The sequence below is a fragment of the Xenopus tropicalis genome, chromosome 6 (genome assembly GCF_000004195.4).
Source record: "Xenopus tropicalis strain Nigerian chromosome 6, UCB_Xtro_10.0, whole genome shotgun sequence".
Lineage (NCBI taxonomy): Eukaryota > Metazoa > Chordata > Amphibia > Anura > Pipidae > Xenopus > Xenopus tropicalis.
The window spans coordinates 6027565-6052698 of NC_030682.2; the positions used below are offsets into that span (position 1 = coordinate 6027565).

General features: G+C 45.5%; 1 protein-coding gene across 1 annotated transcript; it reads left to right on the forward strand.

Moving 5' to 3' along the window:
* The first annotated feature begins 1461 nt into the window (after nt 1-1461).
* Nucleotides 1462-24434, forward strand: LOC100494024 (zinc finger protein 665-like). The gene is made up of 4 exons (XM_031904356.1): nt 1462-1606; nt 8385-8481; nt 8909-9019; nt 21545-24434. The coding sequence occupies exons 2-4, from the start codon at nt 8433-8435 to the stop codon at nt 24157-24159; spliced, it is 2775 nt and encodes a 924-aa protein (XP_031760216.1). The 5' UTR covers nt 1462-1606; nt 8385-8432; the 3' UTR covers nt 24160-24434.
* The last annotated feature ends 700 nt before the right edge of the window (nt 24435-25134 follow it).

Sequence of the window (25134 nt, forward strand, 5' to 3'; positions counted from 1 at the left end):
TATAAAGGCACAAGGCTGCAGGCTGAGTTATACAGGGAACTCTGAGTATCACTCATGTATTATAAGGGATAATGTACCCCCTACTGTATATGATAAGGATATTAGCAGTCACTGAGGGGTTCTGTGCCCATATAAAGGCACAAGGCTGCAGGCTGAGTTATACAGGGAGCTCTGAGTATCACTCATATATTATAAGGGATAATGTACCCCCTACTGTAAATGATAAGGATATTAGCAGTCACTGAGGGGTTCTGTGCCCCCCATATAAAGGCACAAGGCTGCAGGCTGAGTTATACAGGGAGCTCTGAGTATCACTCATATATTATAAGGGATACTGTACCCCCTACTGTAAATGATAAGGATATTAGCAGTCACTGAGGGGTTCTGTGCCCATATAAAGGCACAAGGCTGCAGGCTGAGTTATACAGGGAACTCTGAGTATCACTCATATATTATAAGGGATACTGTACCCCCTACTGTAAATGATAAGGATATTAGCAGTCACTGAGGGATTCTGTGCCCCCCATATAAAGGCACAAGGCTGCAGGCTGAGTTATACAGGGAACTCTGAGTATCACTCATGTATTATAAGGGATAATGTACCCCCTACTGTAAATGATAAGGATATTAGCAGTCACTGAGGGGTTCTGTGCCCCCCATATAAAGGCACAAGGCTGCAGGCTGAGTTATACAGGGAACTCTGAGTATCACTCATGTATTATAAGGGATAATGTACCCCCTACTGTAAATGATAAGGATATTAGCAGTCACTGAGGGGTTCTGTGCCCATATAAAGGCACAAGGCTGCAGGCTGAGTTATACAGGGAACTCTGAGTATCACTCATGTATTATAAGGGATAATGTACCCCCTACTGTAAATGATAAGGATATTAGCAGTCACTGAGGGGTTCTGTGCCCCCCATATAAAGGCACAAGGCTGCAGGCTGAGTTATACAGGGAACTCTGAGTATCACTCATGTATTATAAGGGATAATGTACCCCCATATTTTGGCGATCCTTGTATACATCCCATAGCATCACTCTGCTTATCAGCCTCAGCTGCTGAGGTTGCGGTATCTCCTCTGTTGAAAAGGTTTTGGTCCTGGGGAAGGTTCCTGGGTGAAACACTCTGATCTCCATTCTCCAGGGTTCATGTGAGAATTCTACAATTGTTTTATTCAGAAACCTAGTCTTGGGGGTTCTGTGGCCCCCTCAGAAGTAGGGGTACTGTCAGGAGAGCCTATTGGCACTCCTTACCTCTTCACTACTGTCCCCATACTGACATACTCCCCAAGCTAAACAAGTCCACTGGTAATAATGGGTAAGGTGGGCATCCCGGCCCGAGGCTTTGGGTACTTAGGGCTGCAGCAATGTGCAAAACTGTATATTTCCCTCTGCAGCTGGATGAGTGCAGTGACTGGGCCTATTGCCTGACTCTGGGTGCCCAGCTGTGCCTGTCAGTCGAGCCCAAGGGGGGCTGCACAAGTGTTTGGGATTTGGGACTGGGCCGGTGGGTGGGATTCCCATTGGCACTTCCTGTGGGATAACCCTGCCCCCCCCACATGGCAGAGAGGGAAGTTTTAGTGCACACGGATCTGCTCCCTGGGTAAGTGGCTGCTCCCATGTAATGTCATTGCTATATATTCTATTCCCTGTTATACTGTCCTACAGCCTGGCCTCCACCCGCTGCACTGCTTATTCACCCCCAGCAATTAGCTACTAATTAGCAATTAGCTGTGTGTGTGGCTTTCCTGCTAAACTGCACCTCCCAGCATCCTCTCTGCCTGCACTCAGAGTGCTTATTTGTGCCCTGGGTACCCCTGGAACTATAGCGGGGTGACTGTTACCCCAATGTTTCTATATATCTGTAACCTTGTTATGGGCTAAGGAGGCCCAGCCTGAAGGCCAGTTAGGGGGGGGATTTGGGGTGAGTGCTTATTTGTGCCCTGGGTACCCCTGGAACTATAGCGGGGTGACTGTTACCCCAATGTTTCTATATATCTGTAACCTTGTTATGGGCTAAGGGGGCCCAGCCTGAAGGCCAGTTAGGGGGGGGATTTGGGGTGAGTGCTTATTTGTGCCCTGGGTACCCCTGGAACTATAGCGGGGTGACTGTTACCCCAATGTTTCTATATATCTGTAACCTTGTTATGGGCTAAGGGGGCCCAGCCTGAAGGCCAGTTAGGGGGGGTTTTGGGGTGAGTGCTTATTTGTGCCCTGGGTACCCCTGGAACTATAGCGGGGTGACTGTTACCCCAATGTTTCTATATATCTGTAACCTTGTTATGGGCTAAGGGGGCCCAGCCTGAAGGCCAGTTAGGGGGGATTTGGGGTGAGTGCTTATTTGTGCCCTGGGTACCCCTGGAACTATAGCGGGGTGACTGTTACCCCAATGTTTCTATATATCTGTAACCTTGTTATGGGCTAAGGGGGCCCAGCCTGAAGGCCAGTTAGGGGGGATTTGGGGTGAGTGCTTATTTGTGCCCTGGGTACCCCTGGAACTATAGCGGGGTGACTGTTACCCCAATGTTTCTATATATCTGTAACCTTGTTATGGGCTAAGGAGGCCCAGCCTGAAGGCCAGTTAGGGGGGGGATTTGGGGTGAGTGCTTATTTGTGCCCTGGGTACCCCTGGAACTATAGCGGGGTGACTGTTACCCCAATGTTTCTATATATCTGTAACCTTGTTATGGGCTAAGGGGGCCCAGCCTGAAGGCCAGTTAGGGGGGGGATTTGGGGTGAGTGCTTATTTGTGCCCTGGGTACCCCTGGAACTATAGCGGGGTGACTGTTACCCCAATGTTTCTATATATCTGTAACCTTGTTATGGGCTAAGGGGGCCCAGCCTGAAGGCCAGTTAGGGGGGGATTTGGGGTGAGTGCTTATTTGTGCCCTGGGTACCCCTGGAACTATAGCGGGGTGACTGTTACCCCAATGTTTCTATATATCTGTAACCTTGTTATGGGCTAAGGGGGCCCAGCCTGAAGGCCAGTTAGGGGGGGATTTGGGGTGAGTGCTTATTTGTGCCCTGGGTACCCCTGAAACTATAGCGGGGTAACTGTTACCCCAATGTTTCTATATATCTGTAACCTTGTTATGGGCTAAGGGGGCCCAGCCTGAAGGCCAGTTAGGGGGGGGATTTGGGGTGAGTGCTTATTTGTGCCCTGGGTACCCCTGGAACTATAGCGGGGTGACTGTTACCCCAATGTTTCTATATATCTGTAACCTTGTTATGGGCTAAGGAGGCCCAGCCTGAAGGCCAGTTAGGGGGGGGATTTGGGGTGAGTGCTTATTTGTGCCCTGGGTACCCCTGGAACTATAGCGGGGTGACTGTTACCCCACTGTTTCTATATATCTGTAACCTTGTTATGGGCTAAGGGGGCCCAGCCTGAAGGCCAGTTAGGGGGGGGATTTGGGGTGAGTGCTTATTTGTGCCCTGGGTACCCCTGGAACTATAGCGGGGTGACTGTTACCCCAATGTTTCTATATATCTGTAACCTTGTTATGGGCTAAGGGGGCCCAGCCTGAAGGCCAGTTAGGGGGGGATTTGGGGTGAGTGCTTATTTGTGCCCTGGGTACCCCTGGAACTATAGCGGGGTGACTGTTACCCCAATGTTTCTATATATCTGTAACCTTGTTATGGGCTAAGGGGGCCCAGCCTGAAGGCCAGTAAGGGGGGGATTTGGGGTGAGTGCTTATTTGTGCCCTGGGTACCCCTGAAACTATAGCGGGGTAACTGTTACCCCAATGTTTCTATATATCTGTAACCTTGTTATGGGCTAAGGGGGCCCAGCCTGAAGGCCAGTTAGGGGGGGATTTGGGGTGAGTGCTTATTTGTGCTCTGGGTACCCCTGGAACTATAGCAGGGTGACTGTCACCCCAATGTTTCTATATATCTGTAACCTTGTTATGGGCTAAGGGGGCCCAGCCTGAAGGCCAGTTAGGGGGGGATTTGGGGTGAGTGCTTATTTGTGCCCTGGGTACCCCTGGAATTATAGCAGGGTGACTGTTACCCCAATGTTTCTATATATCTGTAACCTTGTTATGGGCTAAGGGGGCCCAGCCTGAAGGCCAGTTAGGGGGGGGATTTGGGGTGAGTGCTTATTTGTGCCCTGGGTACCCCTGGAACTATAGCGGGGTGACTGTTACCCCAATGTTTCTATATATCTGTAACCTTGTTATGGGCTAAGGGGGCCCAGCCTGAAGGCCAGTTAGGGGGGGTTTTGGGGTGAGTGCTTATTTGTGCCCTGGGTACCCCTGGAACTATAGCGGGGTGACTGTTACCCCAATGTTTCTATATATCTGTAACCTTGTTATGGGCTAAGGGGGCCCAGCCTGAAGGCCAGTTAGGGGGGATTTGGGGTGAGTGCTTATTTGTGCCCTGGGTACCCCTGGAACTATAGCGGGGTGACTGTTACCCCAATGTTTCTATATATCTGTAACCTTGTTATGGGCTAAGGGGGCCCAGCCTGAAGGCCAGTTAGGGGGGATTTGGGGTGAGTGCTTATTTGTGCCCTGGGTACCCCTGGAACTATAGCGGGGTGACTGTTACCCCAATGTTTCTATATATCTGTAACCTTGTTATGGGCTAAGGGGGCCCAGCCTGAAGGCCAGTTAGGGGGGGGATTTGGGGTGAGTGCTTATTTGTGCCCTGGGTACCCCTGGAACTATAGCGGGGTGACTGTTACCCCAATGTTTCTATATATCTGTAACCTTGTTATGGGCTAAGGAGGCCCAGCCTGAAGGCCAGTTAGGGGGGGGATTTGGGGTGAGTGCTTATTTGTGCCCTGGGTACCCCTGGAACTATAGCGGGGTGACTGTTACCCCAATGTTTCTATATATCTGTAACCTTGTTATGGGCTAAGGGGGCCCAGCCTGAAGGCCAGTTAGGGGGGGATTTGGGGTGAGTGCTTATTTGTGCCCTGGGTACCCCTGGAACTATAGCGGGGTGACTGTTACCCCAATGTTTCTATATATCTGTAACCTTGTTATGGGCTAAGGGGGCCCAGCCTGAAGGCCAGTTAGGGGGGGATTTGGGGTGAGTGCTTATTTGTGCCCTGGGTACCCCTGGAATTATAGCAGGGTGACTGTTACCCCAATGTTTCTATATATCTGTAACCTTGTTATGGGCTAAGGGGGCCCAGCCTGAAGGCCAGTTAGGGGGGGATTTGGGGTGAGTGCTTATTTGTGCCCTGGGTACCCCTGGAACTATAGCGGGGTGACTGTTACCCCAATGTTTCTATATATCTGTAACCTTGTTATGGGCTAAGGGGGCCCAGCCTGAAGGCCAGTTAGGGGGGGTTTTGGGGTGAGTGCTTATTTGTGCCCTGGGTACCCCTGGAACTATAGCGGGGTGACTGTTACCCCAATGTTTCTATATATCTGTAACCTTGTTATGGGCTAAGGGGGCCCAGCCTGAAGGCCAGTTAGGGGGGATTTGGGGTGAGTGCTTATTTGTGCCCTGGGTACCCCTGGAACTATAGCGGGGTGACTGTTACCCCAATGTTTCTATATATCTGTAACCTTGTTATGGGCTAAGGGGGCCCAGCCTGAAGGCCAGTTAGGGGGGATTTGGGGTGAGTGCTTATTTGTGCCCTGGGTACCCCTGGAACTATAGCGGGGTGACTGTTACCCCAATGTTTCTATATATCTGTAACCTTGTTATGGGCTAAGGGGGCCCAGCCTGAAGGCCAGTTAGGGGGGGGGATTTGGGGTGAGTGCTTATTTGTGCCCTGGGTACCCCTGGAACTATAGCGGGGTGACTGTTACCCCAATGTTTCTATATATCTGTAACCTTGTTATGGGCTAAGGAGGCCCAGCCTGAAGGCCAGTTAGGGGGGGGATTTGGGGTGAGTGCTTATTTGTGCCCTGGGTACCCCTGGAACTATAGCGGGGTGACTGTTACCCCAATGTTTCTATATATCTGTAACCTTGTTATGGGCTAAGGGGGCCCAGCCTGAAGGCCAGTTAGGGGGGGATTTGGGGTGAGTGCTTATTTGTGCCCTGGGTACCCCTGGAACTATAGCGGGGTGACTGTTACCCCAATGTTTCTATATATCTGTAACCTTGTTATGGGCTAAGGGGGCCCAGCCTGAAGGCCAGTTAGGGGGGGGATTTGGGGTGAGTGCTTATTTGTGCCCTGGGTACCCCTGGAACTATAGCGGGGTGACTGTTACCCCAATGTTTCTATATATCTGTAACCTTGTTATGGGCTAAGGGGGCCCAGCCTGAAGGCCAGTTAGGGGGGGATTTGGGGTGAGTGCTTATTTGTGCCCTGGGTACCCCTGGAACTATAGCAGGGTGACTGTTACCCCAATGTTTCTATATATCTGTAACCTTGTTATGGGCTAAGGGGGCCCAGCCTGAAGGCCAGTTAGGGGGGGATTTGGGGTGAGTGCTTATTTGTGCCCTGGGTACCCCTGAAACTATAGCGGGGTAACTGTTACCCCAATGTTTCTATATATCTGTAACCTTGTTATGGGCTAAGGGGGCCCAGCCTGAAGGCCAGTTAGGGGGGGATTTGGGGTGAGTGCTTATTTGTGCTCTGGGTACCCCTGGAACTATAGCAGGGTGACTGTCACCCCAATGTTTCTATATATCTGTAACCTTGTTATGGGCTAAGGGGGCCCAGCCTGAAGGCCAGTTAGGGGGGGATTTGGGGTGAGTGCTTATTTGTGCCCTGGGTACCCCTGGAATTATAGCAGGGTGACTGTTACCCCAATGTTTCTATATATCTGTAACCTTGTTATGGGCTAAGGGGGCCCAGCCTGAAGGCCAGTTAGGGGGGGATTTGGGGTGAGTGCTTATTTGTGCCCTGGGTACCCCTGGAACTATAGCAGGGTGACTGTTACCCCAATGTTTCTATATATCTGTAACCTTGTTATGGGCTAAGGGGGCCCAGTCTGAAGGCCAGTTAGGGGGGGATTTGGGGTGAGTGCTTATTTGTGCCCTGGGTACCCCTGGAACTATAGCGGGGTGACTGTTACCCCAATGTTTCTATATATCTGTAACCTTGTTATGGGCTAAGGGGGCCCAGCCTGAAGGCCAGTTAGGGGGGGGATTTGGGGTGAGTGCTTATTTGTGCCCTGGGTACCCCTGGAACTATAGCGGGGTGACTGTTACCCCAATGTTTCTATATATCTGTAACCTTGTTATGGGCTAAGGGGGCCCAGCCTGAAGGCCAGTTAGGGGGGGATTTGGGGTGAGTGCTTATTTGTGCCCTGGGTACCCCTGGAACTATAGCGGGGTGACTGTTACCCCAATGTTTCTATATATCTGTAACCTTGTTATGGGCTAAGGGGGCCCAGCCTGAAGGCCAGTTAGGGGGGGATTTGGGGTGAGTGCTTATTTGTGCCCTGGGTACCCCTGAAACTATAGCGGGGTAACTGTTACCCCAATGTTTCTATATATCTGTAACCTTGTTATGGGCTAAGGGGGCCCAGCCTGAAGGCCAGTTAGGGGGGGATTTGGGGTGAGTGCTTATTTGTGCTCTGGGTACCCCTGGAACTATAGCAGGGTGACTGTCACCCCAATGTTTCTATATATCTGTAACCTTGTTATGGGCTAAGGGGGCCCAGCCTGAAGGCCAGCTAGGGGGGGATTTGGGGTGAGTGCTTATTTGTGCCCTGGGTACCCCTGGAATTATAGCGGGGTGACTGTTACCCCAATGTTTCTATATATCTGTAACCTTGTTATGGGCTAAGGGGGCCCAGCCTGAAGGCCAGTTAGGGGGGGATTTGGGGTGAGTGCTTATTTGTGCCCTGGGTACCCCTGGAACTATAGCGGGGTGACTGTTACCCCAATGTTTCTATATATCTGTAACCTTGTTATGGGCTAAGGGGGCCCAGTCTGAAGGCCAGTTAGGGGGGGATTTGGGGTGAGTGCTTATTTGTGCCCTGGGTACCCCTGGAACTATAGCGGGGTGACTGTTACCCCAATGTTTCTATATATCTGTAACCTTGTTATGGGCTAAGGGGGCCCAGCCTGAAGGCCAGTTAGGGGGGGGATTTGGGGTGAGTGCTTATTTGTGCCCTGGGTACCCCTGGAACTATAGCGGGGTGACTGTTACCCCAATGTTTCTATATATCTGTAACCTTGTTATGGGCTAAGGGGGCCCAGCCTGAAGGCCAATTAGGGGGGATTTGGGGTGAGTGCTTATTTGTGCTCTGGGTACAGTATTTCCAAAATATATCTGTAACTTTATACACAAATATAAAGGTGGTCCTTGAACCCAAAAATTCTAAACAACTGTTGTGTGGTTTGAGTTTTTGGAAACTAGTAATCAAATGAAAGTTGCAGTAGAAATTAACTAAATGCATCTTGTTTAACCCCAATATTATGTAACATCTGTATAACAAACTGCTATAAATGTTGCTTCTGTATCAGTCTCAGCTCCCCGGTCAGAGATACTGCGGCGCCTGTTCTGCTGCCGATATGGACAAAAGGCGACTTACCAGTGATACCCAGGATTCCCGGCTGCTCAGTAAGGAAATACTCCATGTGATATCTCAGATCCAGGGCTGGAACTGGGGGGAGGCAGAAGGGGCAGGTAGGTAGGGAGCATTGGTTGGGGGGCCCCCTCCTGTAAACCCTTTAACTTTGGCTGTCGGCATAACCCTGCCCATAAGAGCTTACAATCTAAATGGGGGAGGGGGTATGAGGGGGTGTGGGGGAGGGGCAAGATGGGGAGTTGGCAAGGTGAGGGGTGTGGCACTGAGCATTACAGGTAGCAGCATATAGAGCTCACTGAGGGTATGTAAGGCTACATGGGGGGAAGCTTCTCTAGAGAAATGTGTGTAGGAAACTGTTTAAAGGCTGAGTAATGGGATGGGTTGGGCCTGAGTTAAGGGAGATTTTCATAGTTCAGTTTCTCAGACTCAATGCAATTCATTTAAACCCCCCCCCCCCAGGTTTCCCAGTAGTTAGACTGGAAAGGATAAAGAATGATTCTGGGAAATATCAGCCGATATCTGAAGAATTGCAGAAGATGGAGCAAAGGAAAATGAGTGGCCTTCCCCAGAGTAAGTATCAAATAAGCCTTGTACCTCATGCCCAGAATATTAACCCCTAAATGTCACTGTGCCCCCAACTGTCATTTTCCCACCGGAGCTGGAAGAAGGGTACAAGAAGTAGCCTTTGATAAACATAAAGGAAAGATAATGAATATTTAGACTAAATCCTTATGAACTAATGACCTGGGTCAGTTGGGGTTGAGAGGGGGAAGCATTTATTAAAAAAAACATGAATATCCCACAGCAAAGGGCAGATCTGTAATAGAGGGGTTTAGATGAATAGAGATGGGTACTGCTAAACATTGCCTGGTTTCCCATATGAGATTAATAGCAGACATTCATATGTATACATTTTTTCTTGTATTTACAGGATTCCCAGTGGTTCTTTTGGAGCGGATGAATATTTGTTTAGCAAATCAACTTTCTGAAGATCAACTTTCTGATGACCATCAATGGAAACTGAACAGCCTTGAGATAAGTAAGTGCCCCCCAATCCCTCCCTGAAATGTTTGTGTCCCATGGATTATTATTAGACCAGAATAAATCTAGTTGTGCTGTGTGGGCCCCACTAGATCAGACACGTTGCCTGGTGATGGAAAAAGGGGGTGGGAAGGTTTGCAATAGGGTGCAAGCCTTTATATAGTTAGATAGGGTTAAAAAAAGACCTGTGTCCATCAAGTTCAACCCTTCCAAGTAAACCCAGCACCCACAACCTGTTCTTACCCATCTATACACTCACATACATAAACTAAATATACAAACACTAATACTAACTGTAGGTATTAGTATCACAATAGCCTTGGATATTCTGCTATTGGATATTCTCATCCAGGCCCCTCTTATAGGCAGTAACAGAATCTGCCCCCCAACATTCTGGCAGGGCATTCCCCAACCCCCTCACTGCCCTGACCATGAGGAACCCCCTACCCAACTTCCCCGGCAGGGCATTCCCCAACCCCCTCACTGCCCTCACCGTGAGGAACCCCCTACCCAACATCCCCCGGCAGGGCATTCCCCAACCCCCTCACTGCCCTCACCGTGACGAACCCCCTACCCAACATCCCCCGGCAGGGCATTCCCCAACCCCCTCACTGCCATCACCGTGAGGAACCCCCTACCCAACATCCCCCGGCAGGGCATTCCCCAACCCCCTCACTGCCCTCACCGTGAGGAACCCCCTACCCAACATCCCCCGGCAGGGCATTCCCCAACCTCCTCACTGCCCTCACCGTGAGGAACCCCCTACCCAACATCCCCCGGCAGGGCATTCCCCAACCCCCTCACTGCCCTCACCGTGAGTAACCCCCTACCCAACATCCCCCGGCAGGGCATTCCCCAACCCCCTCACTGCCCTCACCGTGAGGAACCCCCTACCCAACATCCCCCGGCAGGGCATTCCCCAACCCCTTCACTGCCCTCACCGTGAGTAACCCCCTACCCAACATCCCCCGGCAGGGCATTCCCCAACCCCCTCACTGCCCTCACCGTGAGGAACCCCCTACCCAACATCCCCCGGCAGGGCATTCCCCAACCCCCTCACTGCCCTCACCCTGGGGAACCCCCTACCCAACATCCCCGGGCAGGGCATTCCCCAACCCCCTCACTGCCCTCACCCTGAGGAACCCCCTACCCAACATCCCCGGGCAGGGCATTCCCCAACCCCCTCACTGCCCTCACCCTGAGGAACCCCCTACCCAACATCCCCGGGCAGGGCATTCCCCAACCCCCTCACTGCCCTCACCGTGAGGAACCCCTACCCAACATCCCCCGGCAGGGCATTCCCCAACCCCCTCACTGCCCTCACCATGAGGAACCCCCTACCCAACATCCCCCGGCAGGGCATTCCCCAACCCCCTCACTGCCCTCACCGTGAGGAACCCCTTACCCAACATCCCCCGGCAGGGCATTCCCCAACCTCCTCACTGCCCTCCCCGTGAGGAACCCCCTACGCTGCTTAAAATTAAAGTTCCGTTCCTCTGATCTAAAGGGGGGGCCTCTGGTGCGCTGATTGTTTTTATGGGGAAAAAAGAACCCCCCCATCTGCCTATAATCCCCTCTAATGTACTTGTACAAAGTAATCATGTCCCCTCGCAAGAACCTCTTTTCCAGAGAAAACAACCCCAACCTCGACAGTCTCACCTCATAGTTTAACCCTTCCATCCCCTTAACCAGTTTAGTTGCAGTCTCTGCACTCTCTCCAGCTCATTAATATCCCTCTTAAGGACTGGAGCCCAAAACTGCCCCCCATACTCACTGTTACTGCCCCCCATACTCACTGTTACTGCCCCCCATACTCACTGTTACTGCCCCCATACTCACTGTTACTGCCCCCATACTCACTGTTACTGCCCCCCATACTCACTGTTACTGCCCCCCATACTCACTGTTACTGCCCCCCATACTCACTGTTACTGCCCCCCATACTCACTGTTACTGCCCCCCATACTCACTGTTACTGCCCCCCATACTCACTGTTACTGCCCCCCATACTCACTGTTACTGCCCCCCATACTCACTGTTACTGCCCCCATACTCACTGTTACTGCCCCCCATACTCACTGTTACTGCCCCCATACTCACTGTTACTGCCCCCCATACTCACTGTTACTGCCCCCATACTCACTGTTACTGCCCCCCATACTCACTGTTACTGCCCCCATACTCACTGTCACTGCCCCCCATACTCACTGTTACTGCCCCCCATACTCAAGGTGAGGCCTTACCAGGGACCTATAAAGAGGCAAAATGATGTTCTCATCCCTTGAGTCAATGCCCTTTTTTATACAAGACAGCACTTTATTTGCTTTAGTAGCCACAGAATGACACTGCCTGGCATTAGACAACTTGTTATCAACAAAAACCCCTAGATCCTTCTCCATTAAGGATCCTCCAACAAACTACCATTTAGTGTATAACTTGCATTTATATTATTCCTACCAAAGTGCATAACTTTGCACTTATCAACATTGAACCTCATTTTCCAGTTTGCTGCCCAGTTATCTAATTTTGTCAAATCGCTCTGCAAAGCGGCACATCCTGCATGGAACTTATAGTTTTGCCCAATTTAGTGTCATCAGCAAAAATAGAAACAGTACTGTCTATGCCCCCCTCCAGGTCATTAATAAACAAGTTAAACAGCAAAGGCCCAAGGACTGACCCCTGCGGTACCCACTAACCACACTGGCCCAATTAGAAAATGTTCTGTAAATAAATAACTGCCCATAGTGTCTGCCATTTATTGTTTTTTTAAATTAAAGCCTTTTAGGGATAAAATGCAAATAGTAGCATTGCTGTGTGGGCCTACCCATTATGGTTACATATCCCAACAGCAATCACTTATACTTTTTCATAGCACTACGTCTGGTGAATCCATAATGGGTAAATGTGTCTTGACAATGGCACAGTCAATATATACAACCAAATCCCCACTTTTCCATGGCTCCTTACTATGTACCCCTTTCCAAAACAACCCCCTGTCATTAACACGGGCGGATGGGTGGGAGATGTTCAGGTAAAAATGGCACCTTCCTTCCTGTCTATGAATAATTTCATGCTCTACCTGTCTATGCATGATTGTATGATTTACCTGTATATGTAATAAGGGCTTGCAGGAAAAGGCTGCACCACCACCCCCCTTGGTAATGAACTTTCCCTTTTAGCCCCCCTGTGCCCACCCATTCACTTGCCTGCTAAACTCCATGGTCCTGGGACTTATCACACACATATATATACACATTATTTCATTTACACACATAAGCTATACACAATTTTTACTTTTTTTTTTTTTACTTTCTTGGCTTGTTGTACATATTTACACATATTTATACACTCACACACTTTTTAGAGATGTACACATATGCACACACACACACACGTACTATTTTTTGCTTATATATTATTTTTAGTTCTTAATTTTATCATTTTGTTTTTTGATAATACACAGTCAGGGTCTCAGTAGGCACTATTTTCATTTGGGGTCAGTATACACCACAGACTTTGGTAAATCTATGCATATTGGGCATCAAACTATTCAGCAGACCTCTGGTATTCGTATTTAGTGTGATTTGCCTTTGTATATAAAAAAGCATGTGAGATAAATGCGGCAATTTACATCATTTCTCGGTGAATTTCAGAAATGCCATCAAAATTAAGTAAAAATCTTTGCCATGTTTTAGTTTGGAGTAGAAAGACATCTTTAAGCATTTTGGATTCATCAGAATGAGTAATTTCCAAAATGATATGGTTTTCTGGGTTCTTTGTATAGTTATGGGGGTCTTAAAGCAAATGATATGTAGTTATGGGCTCTGTTTGCAGCAGCTGATTTGGCAGGCGAAAAAATTAATATGCAATATTTTCATTTGGGGTCCGTACATATAGCACACTTTGGAATACCTATGCATATTGGGCATCAAACTGTTCAGTAGACCTCTGGGGTTCATATTTGGATTGATTTGCCTTTGTATGTAAAACTTTGAGACAGAAGTCAGAAAATTGCAAGGTTTTTAGGTGATTTTCATAAATTCCATTAAAACAGCTAAGTTTAGAAATCATTGCCATTTGGTAATTTGGAGAAAAAAGATTATGGATTTGTCAGAACATGTACTGTCCAAATATATATGGTTTTCAGGGGCCACTGTACATTTTTCCAACTTTTACCTTATGTAAAACTTTGAGGTCTCTACATGCTTAGGTAAACCTATGTACACTGGGCATCAAACTGTTCCGTGCACCCCTGGAATTGATATTTAGGGTGTTTTATCTGGTTAGCTAATGATATGTGGGAGATAAGGTCCTGCAAAGTGGATGCTCTCAGGTGATTTTTGGAAATATAAAAATTACAAAATTTTGGAAAGCTTTATGGTTTGGTAGTTTGGAGTAGAAAGATGCATGTCCCCATTTTGGATTTGGGAGAATGTGTACTTTACAAAAATATATGTGTGGGGTGAACATACTTTTTAGTAGCTTTACCCCACATATAATGCTCTACATATGTTTATTTTACAATAACTGACAAATGATAAATCATACAATCTTCATCTTGGGGCCCCTACGTGCCACATACTAAGGTAAACCTATTCACATTTGGCATCGGACTATTTAGCAAAAACCTGCGTTACATACTTAGGATGTTTTATCTCAGTACCTAAGGATATATGGGAGAAAAGATGCTTCAAAGTGAAAGCTTTGAGGTGATCTTTGGGAACATCATCAAAATTGGCCAACCCCCCCCCATATATTTTTGAAAATTACATATTCTGTTGAATCCAAATGGCTAAAAAAATATCTTTCAACATCAAATTGCCAAACTATGCTAATGGCAGCAGGTTTTATTGAATTCCTGAAAGCTGACTAGCAATATTACAATTTGCTCTCATAAAAATTTTTAACATACAAAAATAGAACATTATAATATCAAGGACAGAGGTCATGTGGCATATAGGGACCACTGGCGTAACTACATAGCACTGGGCTTCCCCTGCAAAAATAATTTTGGATTTCTCTGAAGCACACAGCAACCCCTACCCACTACGCATTCCCTTGTGTTTGTGACTGGCCACTTTCTTTGGTTCATTTGTGTCAGGCATGCAAAGGTAAGAGAGTGGCTGGGTTTGGGGGCCCATGACATCAGAGGGTGGGGAAGAGGTGGGGCCACTGCTAGATTGAGTAATTGGATTAGTAACTAGATTAGTCAGCATAGAAAAGGTGGGTTATAGCACACTTAGGGGCCGATTTACTAAGGTGCGATAAAACGTGCGATATTTATAGCGTGCGGTAAAAATTTTATCGCGTCTTAATTTTCGCGACTTTTCGCATGATTCACTATTAGTACACTTGCGCTATATTACGCGCGATACTGCATGTGATATTTTTGTCACGATAAATAGCGTCACGGTATTTTTCGCATGCACACTAATTATTGCAAGCGCTAATTGTCGAGACATTACGCATGCGACAATCGGCAGCATAAAACTGGCAACATTTTGCCCTGGGAGAGCTAGAGAGGTGCTGTATAAATGTTTATTTGCAAAAAAAGAACCAAAAAACCAATAAAAATCTAAGTAAGAAAAAAAAAGAAGTGCTGGAGATAATAAAATAGGGGGGGGCTTTAAAAATATTTAGCCAAATACTTAGGGGTCTGTTTGCTAAAGTGGCTTAAATTCAGTTAGAGATTTTAGACACAGAATAAATGGCAAATATGTTATGGGCACTTTATTAAACTGGGACAAATATAATATTGCGATTATTCTGGCAACAAAACATTGGATTGGCAGTTATCCCACTCGCCAGAAAATACGCTACGTACTAATTAGCGCAAGTTTTACTATTCAGCAAAATGGGCTAAAGGCAAAATTGTTGGCAGAATATTTGCAAACATTTAACCCATATAGCATATGTGTTACTGAAAATTTCAGTGTTTGTGAATCATGCGATCGTATTCTTTTCAGCGCGAAAATTAATGCATGCGTTAAAACTAGCGCATGCGGTCGCGCAAAAAATAACGCATGCAATATGGTGACTTAATGCACGCAATAATACTATAGTGAATCGCGCGCTATTTTTCGCATCTTTTTTAACGCAAAAAAGGCGTGCGATAAATTTTAGCGCACTTTAGTGAATCAGGCCCTTAGTATTTTGAGACAGTAAATATGGGCAGCTAGAAGCTCCACTAAGGATTGAGTGGCAGCAGCTTCCCAGAGGGAACCCCAGCAGGTAGTTTGCCAGTGTGAAGGACCAATAATTAAAGAGAATTACTACCTACATGCTGTTATTCTGGTTTCAGCCCGATGACAACTGCATTGCGGGACCGACATGGAAACCCCATTGGCTCATTGCTGGGGGTGGGGAAGTCATGATTAGTGATGGGCGAAATGTTTTGCCAGGCATGGATTCGTGGCGAATTTACACGTTTTGCCATTGGCGGATAGTTTCGTGAAACGGATAAAAAAATATGCCGCGGAAAAATTAATCACACGTCCAAAAATTGTCGCAAGAATAGTCGCGCGTCCAAAAATTGATGCAAGAATAGTCCCGGGCGTCAAAAGAATAGTCGCGTGTCCCAAAATTGTCGCAAGAATAGTCGCGGGCGTCAAAAGAATAGTCGCACGGGCAAAAATTGTCGCGGGCGTCAAAAGAATAGTCGCGCAGCCAAAAATTTCGCAAGAATAGTCGCAGGCGTCGTAAGAATAGTTGCGGGAGTCAAATTTTTTTCCGCGTGACATTTTCGCCGTTTCGCGAAACTTTTGAAAGAATTTTTTTGGCGAAGCGAAACAGGACAGATTTGCTCATCACTAGTCATGATTTTTGACTTTCTGCAAATAATGATATAAAGTGATTCTTAGCTGCATTAAATTCACCACTACGGGCTACAAATCCCAAAATTCCTTGTGCTTCTTTCACATTGTAATCACTGCAAGTAAATGACATAGTAATGTAATAATAAGTAATTAAATAAAATACGGCAATTACCAAAGGGCATTTTCAGGGAAATTTGTAGCCCATGGTAGCAAACTTTTAACAGGGCCTACAAATCACCCAGTGTATCATTGCCCTAAGAGAGACATTTATTTTGACATACGTGACATACGTGACAGCATACATGGCCACTACCAATTTAGTGTTGACTAAGGCTCCGGTTATATGAAGTCCCAACTAGACACACAAAAATGGAGGTGAACAATTCACTGCACATCCAAAAATTGCCGCCCATGTCAAAGGAATTGTTGCGTGTCAAAAAAAGAATTGTCGCTAGCGTCAAACATATTGTCGTTTGTCAAACACATTGTCACTTGTCAAAAGAATTGTCTCTCGCATCAAAAGAATTGTCTCTCTCATCAAATGAATTTTCTCTCGTGTCAAAAGAATTGTCTCTCGTGTCAAAAGAATTGTCTCTCTCATCAAATGAATTGTCTCTCTCATCAAATGAATTTTCTCTTGTGTCAAAAGAATTGTCTCTCTCATCAAATGAATTGTCTCTCTCATCAAATGAATTTTCTCTCGTGTCAAAAGAATTGTCTCTCGTGTCAAAAGAATTGTCTCTCGTGTCAAAAGAATTGTCTTTTGCATCAAAAGAATTGTCTCTCTCATCAAATGAATTGTCTCTCGTGTCAAAAGAATTGTCTCTCGCGTCAAAAGAATTGTCTCTCATGTCAAAAGAATTGTCTTTCTCATCAAATGAATTGTCTCTCGCGTCAAAAGAAGTGTCTCTCGTGTCAAAAGAATTGTCTTTTGCATCAAAAGAATTGTCTCTCTCATCAAATGAATTGTCTCTCATGTCAAAAGAATTGTCTCTCGCGTCAAAAGAATTGTCTCTCATGTCAAAAGAATTGTCTTTCTCATCAAATGAATTGTCTCTCGCGTCAAAAGAATTGTCTCTCTCATCAAATGAATTGTCTCTCATGTCAAAAGAATTGTCTCTCGCGTCAAAAGAATTGTCTCTCATGTCAAAAGAATTGTCTTTCTCATCAAATGAATTGTCTCTCGCATCAAAAGAATTGTCTCTCTCATCAAATGAATTGTCTCTCATGTCAAAAGAATTGTCTCTCGCATCAAAAGAATTGTCTATTGTGTCAAAAGAATTGTCTCTCATGTCAAAAGAATTGTCTTTCTCATCAAATGAATTGTCTCTCGCGTCAAAAGAATTGTCCCTCATGTCAAAAGAATTGTCTCTCTCATCAAATGAATTGTCTCTCGTGTCAAAAGAATTGTCTCTCGTGTCAAAAGAATTGTCTCTCTCATCAAATGAATTGTCTCTTGCGTCAAAAGAATTGTCTCTCGTGTCAAAAGAATTGTCTCTCTCATCAAATGAATTGTCTCTCGCGTCAAAAGAATTGTCTCTCCTGTCAAAAGAAGTGTCTTTCTCATCAAAAGAATTGTCTCTCGCGTCAAAAGAATTGTCTTTCTCATCAAAAGAATTGTCTCCCGCGTCAAAAGAATTGTCTCTCGTGTCAAAAGAATTGTCTCTCTCATCAAATGAATTGTCTCTCGCGTCAAAAGAAGTGTCTCTCGCGTCAAAAGAAGTGTCTTTCTCATCAAAAGAATTGTCTCTCGTGTCATAAGAATTGTCTTTCTCATCAAAAGAATTGTCTCTGGTGTCAAAAGAAGTGTCTTTCTCATCAAAAGAATTGTCTCTCGCATCAAAAGAAGTGTCTTTCTCATCAAAAGAATTGTCTCTCGTGTCAAAAGAAGTGTCTCTCGCGTCAAAAGAAGTGTCTTTCTCATCAAAAGAATTGTCTCTCATGTCAAAAAAATTGTCTCTAGTCAAATGTAGCGATGAGCCAATCTGTCCCATTTTGCTTCAGCGAAAAATTCATTCATTCAAAAGATCTCGCAAAATGGCGAAAATGTCGCGTGTCAAGAAAAAAGAAAATAGCCGCGTGACAATTGTTTTGATGAGAGACAATTCTTTTGAAAAAATCTGCCAATGACGAAACGCAGAAATTCGCCACGATTCCATGCCAGGCAAATTTTTGCGCCCATCACTAGCCAAACATATTTTCACACACAACATTTTTTTTTGACGCACAATATTTTCCCCATTTTGAAAATTTTTTGAAGATTCACGAATTTTCCAGCGGCAGGGCAGGGCTCTGTGTACTTGGGTTCTTCCCATCCCAGGGAACCCACTTTGTAGGACCTGACTATGTTCATGGGGCCATTATTGTGCTGAAAGGGCCCTCCCTAAACCCTAAAGCAGGAAGCATGGAATTATGGGGAATTATTATGCCAATAGCACAGGCAGCTTATCTGCTGAAATCTTCCCCAGGTCTCTGCCGTTCCTGCGCAGTGTTGGTCAGTTCTAATCAACTTTTCATTTGGTCTTCATTATTTATTTGTTATAGTTTTTGAATTATTTGCCTTCTTCTTCCAACTTTTTCCAGCTTTCAAATGGGAGGTCCCTGACCCCGGCAGCTCTGTGAAGCTCCAGTTTTATTGTTACTGTTACTTTTTATTCCTTTTCTTTCTATTCAGCCCCCTTCCTATTCATATATCAGTATCTATCCTCCAAACACTCCCTGGTTGCTAAAGTAACTTGGATCCTAGCAACCAGATAGCTGCTGAAACTCCAAACTGGAGAGCTTCTGAAGTGAAAATAAATAACTAAAAAAAATTACAAATAATGAAAAAATGAAGACCATTTGCAAATTGTGTCGGAATATAAATTTCTACAAGATGAACAACCCCTTTAAGCCCCTGATCTGCTTCAGTCTTACCATTACTCTTTCCTGATCTCTTCTTAATCCCCCCGGGACCCGCCTATTGTGTTGTAACCACACCCCTTTGACATTATTCCTCCCCTTTTCTCGCCCCCTTTACTTCACGCATCACCCCAGGCAGGCAGCAATAATACAAGAAAGAAAAGACACAGGGGAGCACAGCTGCCCGCACAGAATTAGCCCAGAATGTGTCTATTTGGAAGCAGCCGCTCTGGTTGCTGAGATATCGCTGTGTATCCCCAAATACATAAAAAGAAGAAAAGGTCCTAGAACTTCAGCTGTGGGGCCCCTTACATCAGGCTCTGCTCGGCCCTTGGTGTCCCAGTCCAAAACTTTTATGTGCTCACAAGGTGGGATAAACCAAAAAAGACTGTCCAGTTCTAAGCAACTTTATTTATCATTTTCTTTAATTATTTGACGACTTCTTCTAATTCTTTGTAGCTTTTTTATGTGGGGGGTCACTGACCCCGGCAGCCAAAAATGATTATTTGTGAAGCTCCAGTTTTATTGTTAATGTTACTTTTTATAACTTATTTTTCTATTCAGCCCCTCTGTTATTTATATACAGGTATCGGACCCCTTATCTGGAAACCCGTTATCCAGAAAGCTCTGAATTACGGAAAGCCCATCTCCCATAGACTCCATTTTAATCAAATAATTCAGAATTTTTCTCTGTAATAATAAAACAGTACCTGTACTTGATCCCAACTAAGATATAATTACCCCTTATTGGGGGCAGAACAGCCCTATTGGGTTTATTTCATGGTTAAATGATTCCCTTTTCTCTGTAATAATAAAACAGTATCTGTACTTGATCCCAACTAAGATATAATTACCCCTTATTGGGGCAGAACAGCCCTATTGGGTTTATTTAATGGTTAAATGATTCCCTTTTCTCTGTAATAATAAAACAGTACCTGTACTTGATCCCAACTAAGATATAATTACCCCTTATTGGGGGCAGAACAGCCCTATTGGGTTTATTTAATGGTTAAATGATTCCCTTTTCTCTGTAATAATAAAACAGTACCTGTACTTGATCCCAACTAAGATATAATTACCCCTTATTGGGGCAGAACAGTCCTATTGGGTTTATTTCATGGTTAAATGATTCCCTTTTCTCTGTAATAATAAAACAGTACCTGTACTTGATCCCAACTAAGATATAATTACCCCTTATTGGGGGCAGAACAGCCCTATTGGGTTTATTTAATGGTTAAATGATTCCCTTTTCTCTGTAATAATAAAACAGTACCTGTACTTGATCCCAACTAAGATATAATTACCCCTTATTGGGGGCAGAACAGTCCTATTGGGTTTATTTCATGGTTAAATGATTCCCTTTTCTCTGTAATAATAAAACAGTACCTGTACTTGATCCCAACTAAGATATAATTACCCCTTATTGGGGGCAGAACAGCCCTATTGGGTTTATTTCATGGTTAAATGATTCCCTTTTCTCTGTAATAATAAAACAGTACCTGTACTTGATCCCAACTAAGATATAATTACCCCTTATTGGGGGCAGAACAACCCTATTGGGTTTATTTCATGGTTAAATGATTCCCTTTTCTCTGTAATAATAAAACAGTACCTGTACTTGATCCCAACTAAGATATAATTACCCCTTATTGGGGGCAGAACAGCCCTATTGGGTTTATTTAATGGTTAAATGATTCCCTTTTCTCTGTAATAATAAAACAGTACCTGTACTTGATCCCAACTAAGATATAATTACCCCTTATTGGGGGCAGAACAGCCCTATTGGGTTTATTTAATGGTTAAATGATTCCCTTTTCTCTGTAATAATAAAACAGTACCTGTACTTGATCCCAACTAAGATATAATTACCCCTTATTGGGGGCAGAAGAATCCTAATGTTTTATTGATTTTTTAGTAGATATGAGGTATGGAGATCCAAATTACGGGAAGACCCCTTATCTGGAATACCCTTGGTCCCGAGCATTCTGGATAATGGGTCCTATACCTGTATCAGTCTCCCATTCAAACCACTCCTTGGTTGCTAAGGTAATTTGGACCCTAGCAACTAGAAAGCCGCTGAAACTGCAATCTGGAGTGCTGCTGAACAAAAATATAAATAATTAAATAACTATATAAATATAAAAAATAAAGACCAATTGCAAAATGTCTCAGTATATTACTCTCTACATTATATTAATAGGTAACTGAAAGGTGAACAACCCCTTTAAGTATAAGGGCATACATCGCTACATAAAGCACTCAATATTGTTATGTAAGTGGAACTTGTTTTTAATTTCTGTGACTGACTCTGAGTCTTTTGTTGTTTTTATTTGGACAGAGAACAAGGAGGAGAGGAGGAGACTCAGTGCTGCTGGATACAGACTGGTTCCATATGGATCAGGAATCACAGAGATGAACAGGGAGAGGAGAGAAGGGCTTGGAGCAAGGAAGCAGACAGGAAGTGACACAAACAGGAAGTCCCCTACATGCAATGGCTTTGTTGCCAGATCTGCCCACAGTAACCAACCTCCGGTGCTTCAGAAACCTCACGCCCAGGAGATGAATTCTGCCCCAAAAGCCCAACAGAACCAAATGCCCCAACTTTGCACAGTAACTGGGGGGAAGCTGATTGTAACCCCCAAATTAACAAAACACACACAGCCTGATGCTGAGGAAAAGCTACATGGAAGTCAGAAAAAGCGAACTGATATTTCAGGGAAAAACCTAAAGCCAGGAAAGGCCCAAAGCACAAAGCAAACTGTGTTCCCTAAACCATTTGGGGTTATAAATCCGTTTGCCTGTGTTAAGTGCAAGAGAAGGTTCGGCAGCAATGGGAACCTCCTCATCCATCAGCGCATTCACACAGAGAGACCGTTCTCTTGCACTGATTGTGGGAAATGTTTCTCCCACAGAACCATCCTCCGAGAGCACCGCCGGGCTCATATGGGAAAGGGACCCTTCCCCCACAGCACTGGGGGCAATAAAATCCCATCAGGTAAGGGCAACTTTCAGAGGCACCAAGGGGCGAGTGCTAAAGGGAAACCACTTACCTGCACTGAGTGTGGGAAATCATGCAGAGATAAATATGATTTGCGCGTACATGAACGCACACACACCGGGGAGAAACCTTATGTTTGTACCCAATGTGGTAAAGGCTTTTCCCAGAAGGCGAATCTTAATAAACATTCAGTTATTCATTCTACAGAAAAACCTTATTCCTGCACTGAGTGTGGGAAAAGCTTTACAAAACAAGAATCCTTAAATCAACACGGTCACACTCACACTGGGTTAAAGCCATACGCCTGTACAGAGTGTGGGAAATGTTTTGGACAAAAGGATGGACTGAAATACCACCAATCTATCCATACTGGGGAGAAACCATTTCAGTGTACAGAGTGTGGGAAAAGCTTTCCATCTCAAGCAGCGCTTAATAGTCATCAACGCATTCATACAGGGGAGAAACCATTTCAGTGTACGGAATGTGGCAAATGCTTCTGTTATAGACAGTCTCTTACAGCTCATCAGTGGATTCACACTGGGATTAAAGCTTTTGGATGCACCGAGTGTGGGAAACAGTTCCCGGCCAAGCGCAGACTCCAGCAGCACCTGATGATTCACACCGGTGAAAAGCCGTTTGTCTGTACTGAGTGTGGGAAACAGTTCCTGGCCAAGCGCAGCCTCCAGCAGCACCTGATGATTCACACCGGTGAAAAGCCATTTGTCTGTACTGAGTGTGGGAAACAGTTCCAGGTCGGGCTCAGCCTCCAGCGGCACCTGATGATTCACACCGGTGAGAAGCCGTTTGTCTGTACTGAGTGTGGGAAACAGTTCCTGGCCAAGTGCACCCTCCAGCAGCACCTGATGATTCACACCGGTGAGAAGCCGTTTGTCTGTACTGAGTGTGGGAAACAGTTCCTGGCCAAGCGCACCCTCCAGCAGCACCTGATGATTCACACCGGTGAGAAGCTGTTTGTCTGTACCGAGTGTGGGAAACAGTTCCTGGCCAAGCACAAACTCCAGCGGCACCTGATGATTCACACTGGTGAGAAGCCGTTTGTCTGTACCGAATGTGGGAAACAGTTCCTGGCCAAGTCCAACCTCAACCTGCACATGAAGATTCACACTGGTGAGAAGTTGTTTGTCTGTACTGAGTGTGGGAAACAGTTCCTGGCCAAGTGCACCCTCCAGCAGCACCTGATGATTCACACCGGTGAGAAGCTGTTTGTCTGTACCGAGTGTGGGAAACAGTTCCCGGCCAAGCACACCCTCCAGCAGCACCTGATGATTCACACCGGTGAGAAGCTGTTTGACTGTACCGAGTGTGGGAAACAGTTCCCTGCCAAGCGCAGCCTCCAGCGGCACCTGATGATTCACACCGGTGAGAAGCCGTTTGTCTGTACCGAGTGTGGGAAACAGTTCCAGGTCAATCGCAGCCTCCAGCGGCACCTGATGATTCACACCGGTGAGAAGCCGTTTGTCTGTACTGAGTGTGGGAAACAGTTCCTGGCCAAGTGCACCCTCCAGCAGCACCTGATGATTCACACCGGTGAGAAGCTGTTTGTCTGTACCGAGTGTGGGAAACAGTTCCTGGACAAGCACAAACTCCAGCGGCACCTGATGATTCACACCGGTGAGAAGCCGTTTGTCTGTACCGAGTGTGGGAAACAGTTCCCAGACAAGTACAAACTCCAGCGGCACCTGATGATTCACACCGGTGAGAAGCCGTTTGTCTGTACCGAGTGTGGGAAACAATTCCTGGCCAAGTGCACCCTCCAGCAGCACCTGATGATTCACACCGGTGAGAAGCTGTTTGTCTGTACTGAGTGTGGGAAAAGCTACAGGCAGAAGAGCAGCCTAAATAATCATATGAATTCTCACACAGGAGAGAAACCTTCAGCCTCTAGAGATTGTGGCAAATCCTCTGAATCAGACACGCGTTTCACACAACTATAAAGACTTGTAGGCCCCCCTGCCAAAAAAATCCTTGCCGCCCCGAGGAGGAGTTGTGTCCAAACAGCTGAGCCCATGATCACCCAAGATTCAACTGCTTTTTAATGTAGCCACGTCAGTAGTGATGAGCGAATCTGTCCCATTTCGCCATAAAATTCACGAAACAGTGAAAAATTGGTGTTACAGATTTGTTCCACTAATTTTTTGTCGCCTGTGTCTTTTTTTGACGTGTCCGTGCCCTTTTTTCCCGTGAACGCAACTTTTTTTAATGCGCAATGAATTTTTCCATGGTGAATTTTCATAGAAGTTTCGTGAAACAATTCACCAATGGTGAAATTCGCTGCGAATCCATGCCTGGCAAAAAAAATTTGCTCATCACTAATTGGCAGCCATGCGCATCACTAGCTGGTAAGAAGAAATTATATTGATGCGTGGTCAATATAGTCCATTGACTACAATGCATTTTGCAAATTTTTACTCTGTTTCTCAAACTGTTTGGCAAAGCCAAATGGAACAGATTCACTCACCACTACAGAGAAGCTGCTCTCTGCTTTTGTAAATAATTTGTAAACTTTTAAAAAGTTGCAGCTACTAATGGCCGCATGTGTCTTTGCCCTTAGGGTGCTAATTGTTATAATAGCTCTACCAGCAATTCTTTCATTGAAGGGGACTGGTTTGCTAACTGCTATACAGGGGCAGATATACATGCCACATGGACTTTTGTATATATTTATTATTATACCCATGTTCTTTGGTGTATATAGGGAAAATAAATCTCATATTAAGACAGAACGTGAGAGATTTGCAAAAAGAGAACCTTACATTTTGCACTAAATTTATTCCACTACCTATGGTCTTGTCCGAAGATTGGGAACTTCTAGAACATGGTGGAAAGATTCTTGAACCACAGTTTGAATTAAATATAAATTTATCTCCTTGTTTTACTCTATTACAAAAAAAAGAGGAGGTGTTATCAAG

Bases quoted from the DNA above. Each gene is read 5' to 3' on its own strand.
- LOC100494024 (XM_031904356.1), top strand. From the start codon at position 8,433: ATGGACAAAAGGCGACTTACCAGTGATACCCAGGATTCCCGGCTGCTC. The intron at 8,482-8,908 runs GTAAGGAAATAC...CCCCCCCCCCAG, and splicing joins CCAGGATTCCCGGCTGCTCA to GTTTCCCAGTAGTTAGACTG. The intron at 9,020-21,544 runs GTAAGTATCAAA...TTATTTGGACAG, and splicing joins AATGAGTGGCCTTCCCCAGA to AGAACAAGGAGGAGAGGAGG.